A 9061-nucleotide genomic window follows, 5' to 3' on the forward strand; every position below is an offset into this window, starting at 1 on the left:
TGCCAGCAACACCAAGCAGAAGCAGGACATTATATTACATTCACCATCTTACATACACCATCTCCTCTCCCACGCTACAACATTAAAGTTTCTCTCAGCATTCTTGTCTTACCTTGATATTTACATTTAACAAAGGTTAAACCATCCCATTACCACAAAACTTAGGTATAAGCAGCGTACTGAATACCTTATTTTTGTATCTAATGCAACCTATAACAACATATGTATCACTTCAGTCTATAGCTATACTTCATGACTAATTGAACTATAAGCAGTCCGATGGCTTCTCCGTCTGCTCTTCTTTTTCCCTGTGTATCCAAGTAAGTTCCCAGCACCGGCCTCCCCATCAAGAAGCACAGAGTGCCGTGATTGGACTTCATACAGCTATTAAAAATATGCCATCAAGAGAGTTGGGTTGGTGGTTCTTATATATATTACGACTATATATTGGGGAGGTCTAGAACTCCACGATGAGGCTGCCGAAGGGGGCCCTGTGGGGAATGCCCTTTCGCCTCTTGGCGGTCCGGTAGCTGACGGCGGTGGGCGGTGGGGTGGACGGGGTGAAGCTACGCACGGCACTGCTCTTCTCGCTCCCGCGGCTGGTGCTGGTGTACGAATCCTCGGAGTCGGACGCCAAAGCCATTGCTTTCTTTTTCTTCTTCTTCTTCTTGACGTAGTCATTAGAGGTCCCAACAATCTGGCATTTCATCGAACATTTTATTAAAAGACTAGAATATAAACTCGGGCTTTAAGACATCGGACATTGTTCCGGACCAAAGATAAGAAGGAACAAGGGAGGGAAGGAGGGGATGGATGGACACCTTGCAGCCGAGGGAGCAGAAGCGGAAGGAGTCGGGGAGGCTCCGCTCGCAGACCTCGCAGGTGTTGATGACGCCTTTGCCAGGCCTCGGCTGGGGTCGCTCGTTGAGGAATACGACGCGGGCACTATTGATGATATACGTCTGGACGCCGGTGATGTCCAGCACCTTCTGTATCTCCGACACTCTGATCACATCATGGTAGGATGACCTCCTTATCTGCAAATTTGACATCGAAATTATATCTCATGAATTGCAAGAAAAAGAAGTGATTGCATTGCCGAAAACCAGACAGAGATTCTGGCAAATTAAATAGCAACCACTAGCTACAACAAAATGGAGAACCAGATTCTTTAGTCGATCACACCAACTATCTTAATTAAAAAGAACTGCAGGGAAAACAGAGAAAACAGAGAACTTGATGGAATCAATTGCAAGTAAAACAGGAGATTCGTTACAAGAGAATTCGTGAATGAAGTATTTGGATTCAAGGAAAGAAAAAAGGACCTGAATGGCGCGGTGGTCGCGGTGGTTGGCGAGGCAGAGGGAACAGAGGGCACCATTCATGCAGTCAAGGCAGTACATGTTGCACTCGCTTTTGTGGGAATCGGCATGCAGCTTGCATTGCACGAAGAAGCTGGTCGACAGCAGCGGCCGGAGCCATGGCGGCCACCGGTTGTCATCGTCCAGCCCGCCTCCTCCTCCCTGTTCCAAAGCCAATCAATCCACATTCCACAAACTTATCGAGCATCAAAGCAGAACAAACTAATTCAAAGAAAAACAATATTAGAAGAAGCCAACACAGGAACTATCAAAAAATAACTAACACTAAGCTCTCACCATGACCCTTCTGTTCCTGACTTTGAGCTCCTTGAAGGGGGATTCGTGATCGATCGCCAGTTTGTGGAGCGAAGTGTTCTCCTTTTTCTCTCTTTATGTCTCGTTCTTCTTTTTAAGGATAGGGATGAAGAGAGGAAGGAGTAGAAAGCTTAGAGAGAAGGTGTTGGAAGGGGGTTGTGGGGGACGGGGGGTGATGGCTTCGTAGAGATAGATGGAGAGGGGCGAGTGCGGCTCTGGCCTGTGGAGAGCTGCTTTGTTCTTATCCGCTCAAGGTCTCCGCTCCGAGCCTTCCTCCGAGCCTAAGATGCGTTGATCGCAAGGAACCCTGCTTTTCTTCCCTCCACCTCATTAACCTCAATTATTTATTTCTAATGTCACTTTTTAATCTAGCTTCTTATTAATTAGGCATAGGTTTTGAGACCAATTGCGGTGGTGCCAAAGCCATTAGAGATAAAGATAACTTAAATAAACAATAATTGTTCTCCTAATACTTTATCCAGAATAGTTTCATTGATTGGGCCACCCGACCATATTCTTGGTGGCTAGACCAAAGCACGTACCCCACATTATTGGACGAGACACATGCTGTAATGCCTGAAATCACGAGTACACGCACCAATATTTATGAATTATTGGTGCTCTCTGCTGTATATAGCACTTGGCGCCTTGCCAAATCGAAGGATTTTTACCAAATTACACATGATGTATCTGTATTATTAGTATGATAAGGTGTTGAATTTGTAGGATGAACAAAATTATACAAGTCAAAGATATTCTGCAAACATTCACAAAAGATGCTGGAAACTTAATATTGCTTGTATAGTTTTTTACTTTTAATTGAAGACGAACATTTAGGATACTTTATATTATAAAAAAAAAATTTAAGAAAAAAGAGCAGCAACATAGAGGTATTCTCTTAATTTATTTCATAATAAAAAATAGATACGAATGATATAGTATAAACAAGATGATAATGATAAAAAAAAAAATTAGATTCTGAAAGGCGATACCAAACTTTCAAGTCTTTTTCATTATAAAAATTTTTATTGATAAAAAAAAAAAGAAAAACACCTTCGAAAAAATTGCCTCACCAAAGCATTGCTATCTAATCTTTTTTTGACTCGGGAGTCTTGCCATATATAAGTTATGATCTACATATAAATTTATAAAAAAATAATTTTTGTTAAAAACAGTAAAATATTTCACCACCTGCCAATAATTCATTTATGGCATGTACAAGAGTAGATTTCATGCACAATCCACTTCATCACATGTTGTTTCCCTTTCCAGTCAATTAAGTTGTGAGAGTAACCCCAGACAAAGTGGACCTTCCCTGTGAAAGACAACCTACCCAAATGACCGTTCCCTCATATACTAACCGCCTCTTTAATTTCGATCGTTCCTTTGTTAAGGCCAATCCTGACATTTTATAAGCCTCCATAAAGATAAGCTCAGAAGACTGGAGCCTGGGTTTGGTCCACCATGCAAGGCCTATTTTAAGGGGTGGGACACTTGTTCGCAATGCGAAGTTACCACCGCGGGATCCCTAATTTCGCGAGAAAGGCCGAATTGTGCGCGATTCTGCGAATGTGGACAGAACCATCCCGGAATTTTCTGGTGGAGGGTGGATGGGAATAAGAAATTCTAGTGCTGCTCCAAATGGATAGCCTTGGCCTCTGCTTATGGGAGACCCTGGTTTAATTTATATTGACGAAATTTGTTTAAAAAAAAAAAAAAAATCCTCATGTGGGATCGAATCATGTCTCACGGATTATTCGAATACTAGTTCAGGAGTTGGCTTGTTTGGTTGCTGGACACGTATGTCCAAACATTGTGTCTGTGTCTCCTTTTAGCAAATATTTTATGCCTCTAATTTTCAGGAAAGGCAGATTCAACTTACCCGGCCAAGGTAGCTTCGGATGGTTCCCATTGTAGTTAGGTTGGAAGTCTACTTTTTTATCGAAGGCTTTGATAGTCTCACTTTCCATCTTTTGCAGCATGGGGACTTGCGAGGGATTACCTATCTTATTACTTTCTCCTCCAAGCTTAGCTTAACTGCAGTGCAGTCGGTGCTCTGATACTGTTATGGTTATAATGGTATGCTGTCTTTCGGATGGATGATTCTGCTGGCCTTTTTTTTTCTTCTAATCCATGTTCGGCAAGACAGAGCGGACCCAAAAAAAAAACAGAGGAGTTCCATTCAAAAAAAAGACAGAGCTGAAAGGAGTATTTATAGGAAATAAAATATATTTGTGGAATACTTGTGAGAAAAAAAAATACAAGGTTGATAGCCTTGTAAAAAATACAACGTGCAAGGAAAACATATATTTTGCCTTTAAATTTAGTTCTCTATTTTTTCTACTTTGAATTTAATTAGCATCATTTACAATATTAAAGAAAAACAAATATTTATAGCACCTCATCTCAGAATCAATTAAGACACCATCTCCAATGACATTCCCACCTATATAATGGCACACAATTTCTCATACGAGATGGTATAAAAAGTATAGCTATTTGTCAATCTGCCCTAACAAAATTAGCTAGAAGTAATATAAGAAGGCCATCTCATTTATGCTCTAAGTGCATGATATCTTCTTAGGCTCGCCTCCTGCTATGTCCCCTAAAATATTTCTGTCGCTTGGGAATGTATTTTTGGTATTGAAAAAATGCCAACATATATATACTTAAAATGTTTTGATTCAGAAGAGAGAGAGAGTAATCTCAATCTTTGTTTCACGAGTATAACTTATTTAGAATGAATATAACTCAGACGTAACTGTGGCCAAATGTAAACCAGGAAAATCAAGGAACAAGTATTTCTGATTAATGTGTGCAAAAGAAAATGCAAGAGGGTGCCGATCAAACATCCAAAGAGGTTATGAGGCCCATAGGATGCTATCATGATAACCATGCAGCGCAGCTGATGTTCCAAAGTTATAATAATGTGCCCATGCTGCAACGCAGGAAACTTTTTTTTTTTTTTTTAAGGGTAACTTACAGGGCATCCTCAAGCATTACTCAAAAGGCAAAGGTTGCAACGACTAGAGGACACCGACGAGCCTATCAAGCTTCGCTCCATCACGCCCAAACAATAAATTCTCAAACAATTCTCGCGACCCTCCACTTGTCTACGAGAACGACCCATGTTTGATGGGCATGCACGGCGCCCTATCTGACCATACAACACCAAGTTGTGCATTGTCCGATTGGGCCCTCCTCCACTTCACGACCAACCTACGCGTCTACATTTTAGCCACATGATCATTATAAATGGCTGACAATGATTACCAATGTCGTGGATCTTCATCAACTTGATTTCCATGTTGGATGAAGTCAATCAGGGATCGACCAACAAAGAAGCGCCATATGTTTCCAATTCAAATTTATTTAAAGATGGTTAATATCTATTGAAGAAAAAATTCTTGAATAGACTTAGTCTATCAAATATATGATAGATAAAATTAATAAAAAAAATATCACATCAGCATTCTGAATTGAAAAATTCTACAATAACTCCAACACAATCACTGCAATTAGTCACTGCTTAATTTACTTAAGTTCAATTGCCATCAATTTTTCCCACCAGTTCTCCAACCAAACTTCCAATCTTTCCAACCTCAAAACTTCGTCTCAGTCGTAGACCGATTTCATGTTCTTAACATGAATTATAGCAAAAATAGATTGATGCTGAAAGAACGTTCTAAACCCTATTAGGAAGTTTGAGAATTCAAAATTTTCCATCTACGAAGTCAAAAAGGACTAAGCCGCACTCTATTTCTCAACGGGAGGTTCGTCTTATGTTTGATGCCTCCCGGCATGCAGAATCCTCAATGAGCTCCTCCACCTTAGAATCCATCATTAGCATCTGGTATCAATGTCGGACCAATCAATTTGCTAGTAATAGGCTCAGACCAGTGGTAACATTTACAACCGTCATCTTAATCGCATCTGCTGCTATCGTTGATTTCATAACCAGAAGGAAATTTGCACAGTGAAAAACAAACAGTGCATAGTTCTAGTTTCATATATGATCTTTTCTCTTAAGAGCGCTGGCTAATAAAGATTAAGAAGCCATATTTTGCTGTTAACTAGAGGATAGGGGAGGGGACGGCTCCGGAGGTCAAGGCTGGCGGCGTTCGAGGGCCCGGAAAGACAGGCAGCCGGCCCTCGCCATCCCTCGTCATCGCGCGGAGGATCTTCTGCCACGTGTATGACAGCCGGGTCCCACCACCGGCCGACCTTTTCGCACGTGTGTCGGATTGCTTACGTGTGTCCTAACTGCTCTCTTGTTTTTGTTGCGGGATCTATGATGTGCTCATGGCTTTGCCTCTCTTGGCGAATAGCAATCACAAGAGGTGGAGTTCGTCCTCCAAAAGATTTCAGGGAGGGCATGGATTGCCGGCAACCATTGTCCTCCATTAAACAACGTGCTTCTGTTGCAAAGATTTAACCCCATTCTTGTAATCTCTCCTACGAAATGCTCTGTATATGATTTTATTCTTATTTTTATTATTTTTTTGCCTTGTCCGAATCGCTATTGGAATAATGAACGGTTAAATCGGTTCAAACCTCCAACAAGCATCAAACAGAGAAATTTTTGTGTAGATTTAGTCTATTATAAATGTTGTAGACTCAGATTATAAAAATAAAGATCAGAATCATATTTTAATGGATGGATGGTTGGGAGTTGAGATGAGATTGTAATCAATGAGATAATCAATAAAATGCAACTCATCTTTCAGCTATCAATCAATCAAAATATGATTCTGATCTTTATTTTTATTAGCTTAATCTACAGCATTTATTGCAGACTAAGCCTGCACTAGAATTTCTCCATGAAATGGGATGTGCGACATGAGACGTGTACATACTATCTACTTTGATGCAATTCATTTATAACTGGGATTCATCGACCTGTATTTTGCCCGATTCATTTGATAGAAACATCGATCTTTGACTTTTATATATTAATAAAGTAACTTGGACAAAGAAATTACATTACATACAAACCACCAATCTTAGAATCTCTATATCATAATTATCTGCTTTGATTGAATCTCAGTTGGTTGAATATATCAAGATGGTTCTTTTGTTTTTGTACCATTTGAATAGTTGAGTGACAAGGAGCACATAAACAATTTGTGTCTTACGTGGGGGTTTGCACGCTTGGTAGGTAGAGATCTCATCAGAAAACACATAGTTTCCATTCAATTAGCAATTCTATTTGTTAATGAACTGGAACAGTCGGATGATTTATACACTGGGTTGAGTCTTCTCCATGTTTGGAAGGAGCATTTACGGACCCAACTTGTATCAAACTAATCCACCTTTTTTTTAGAGCGTTGGATGCCCGACTCCCCTACAATATGCCCCTCAAATTGATACTGATACGAGATCGCATGAGAGAAACAGAGAGGTAGTTCCTTGTACGCAGAAACATGAGTGCTAAAAAAATCCTTAAATAAATCATTTCAAATATTAACACAGAAAAATTCTGTTCATCGATATTTTTTTTAAAAATTATATCCTACGTCACATACATAATGTAGTGGTGCACTATGTCAACCATACATCTTCATTTTTATAAGTTCTATGCACAATGTAGTCGTCTCGTATTGCCATCCAGCATACTTCATCTCTATTTATTTTATAGTGTGTCGGGTTGATACGGTGTGTACGGTGCAGAATACAATCTTTTCATTTTTTTTAGGTGCTGTTATAAGAGTCTGAGGCATTTCCATCCAAAAAAATGTGTGAATTTTTAAGGGGGATCTGATGGGCATCTCATTTCTACTTGATGGTACCTACTTTTGAGCCAGCTTTTGGAGTATGCCATTTCTATTTGACGATACTTATTTTTAATCCAGCTTCGAACTCCAGACCTGAATGAGTCATGCCATACCTACCCCTCCTTGTCTAGGTTCGGAGTTACCTGTGGATGATCATGGTGCTGGTGGTGTGCTTTGAGACAGTACCGCTGGTAGGTGCAAAGAGGTTCCAATTACTGCAGGCCATAGTGGAGTCAATTGCAACCAAGATGGGCGACTTAGATCAAATCCCGTGGCCACGAAAGTCTATGTGGAAATCTTCAAACGAAGACTTTGAATCGGAGACTTTGATATAATATCTTCCCTGCTGATTGCATCAAATCTTGACGACAAGGAAGATAAATAAAGAAAAAGGAGATGTGGAAGTAGTTTCCAAACAATTTCAGCCGAGAAGAGTTATTCAAGTAGAAACTAGTAATTACCTGCAAACAAAAAGCGTTTCGAAATTCCACAAGAATGTTCTGATAGAATCCCTTGCAGTCCATAAGATGTCATCCCTAAGAGATCGAATATATTTGGATTAGTTTAAAATTTTGAGCAATTTATTCTAATGATGCTATAAAAAGAGCTTGGATTGACTGCTACATTAGACGTTTCTCGAGAGGTTCAAGAAATTTAGGCAGCAAAGTTAGTATGAACATGTCCAATGATCATAGCTGGAGATATAGGTGGGACATTACCTATATGATGCACTCTAGCCCAAAGTTCAGGTTATCGTTTCCCAATTCGCCTATGTGGCAGCTACAAATTGGCTAATTTTACCTCTAAGATAAAACTTTTTACTTGTATTTTTGCATTCATATTGGTCCAAGGGGTTCTGTTTCGGTCTATTTGTTCCAGCAATCATTTATGGTGCCGTGCCATGAGGTTCCTTAGTAGAGCAAGATGGGCTTTACGCCTCGTAGTTGGAAAAGCTTTGGTTTAGTGCTTGCTTCGCAACTAAGGCTCGAGTCACCCAAAAGGTGTAGAATAAATGAGGGCGTGCAAAGTTGGAACATGGAAAACCATTCTAGAGTTGGACCTGGATGGGATTGGGATGTCCACAAGATTAACGTTCTGTTTGGGTGTTGCACATCCTTGGAAAGGTGTTGCACTGCCAAGTATCTCCACTTTAATCAAGAAATTTAGAGTTACAGGGTAAAAGGATGCTACCAAATTTTTATATTCACATAGGATTTCCATGAGAAGCTCAAGGCTATAAGTCTATCGATCATATTTGTCTAAAGGCCTTCTTTTAATACGAATGGTTTTTGAAAATATGAAGCAATTTAGGTTTATGAGCCTACATCAATATCAAGTACTATGAATGGTCTGTAAAAGGTGCATGCCATGGCAATATAGTCACACATGCATAGGTGATGCCTGTGGACCATACAGTAGGATATACCCTCCCTTGATGCTTCTGGATTCCTCTGAACCTGAGCTAAAGTATGATCCTATTCCTCAGGCATAACTGTTGAGAGACTATACCAGCAAACTAGTTGGGACCACTCACAGCTGTCCAAAAATCTTGAATGAGGCCTCCATTGGAGGGGGGGTGATGGAAACGAAACTGTTAACTGTTTCCTTTGG

General features: G+C 40.1%; 1 protein-coding gene across 1 annotated transcript; it reads right to left on the minus strand.

Annotated features, from left to right (window-relative positions):
- Positions 1 to 1893, minus strand: LOC105053857 (protein RGF1 INDUCIBLE TRANSCRIPTION FACTOR 1). Its single transcript, XM_010935171.4, has 4 exons — positions 1659 to 1893; positions 1326 to 1523; positions 822 to 1037; positions 1 to 697 (listed from the first exon to the last, which is right to left on the minus strand). The coding sequence occupies exons 1-4, from the start codon at positions 1659 to 1661 to the stop codon at positions 458 to 460; spliced, it is 657 nt and encodes a 218-aa protein (XP_010933473.1). The 5' UTR covers positions 1662 to 1893; the 3' UTR covers positions 1 to 457.
- Positions 1894 to 9061: the final 7168 nt, after the last annotated feature.

Source organism: Elaeis guineensis, chromosome 11 (assembly GCF_000442705.2).
Source record: "Elaeis guineensis isolate ETL-2024a chromosome 11, EG11, whole genome shotgun sequence".
Classification (NCBI taxonomy): domain Eukaryota; kingdom Viridiplantae; phylum Streptophyta; class Magnoliopsida; order Arecales; family Arecaceae; genus Elaeis; species Elaeis guineensis.

Bases quoted from the DNA above. Each gene is read 5' to 3' on its own strand.
- LOC105053857 (XM_010935171.4), bottom strand. The intron at 1,038-1,325 runs GTCCTTTTTTCT...TCAAATTTGCAG, and splicing joins GCGACCACCGCGCCATTCAG to ATAAGGAGGTCATCCTACCA. The intron at 698-821 runs GTGTCCATCCAT...ATGAAATGCCAG, and splicing joins TCTGCTCCCTCGGCTGCAAG to ATTGTTGGGACCTCTAATGA.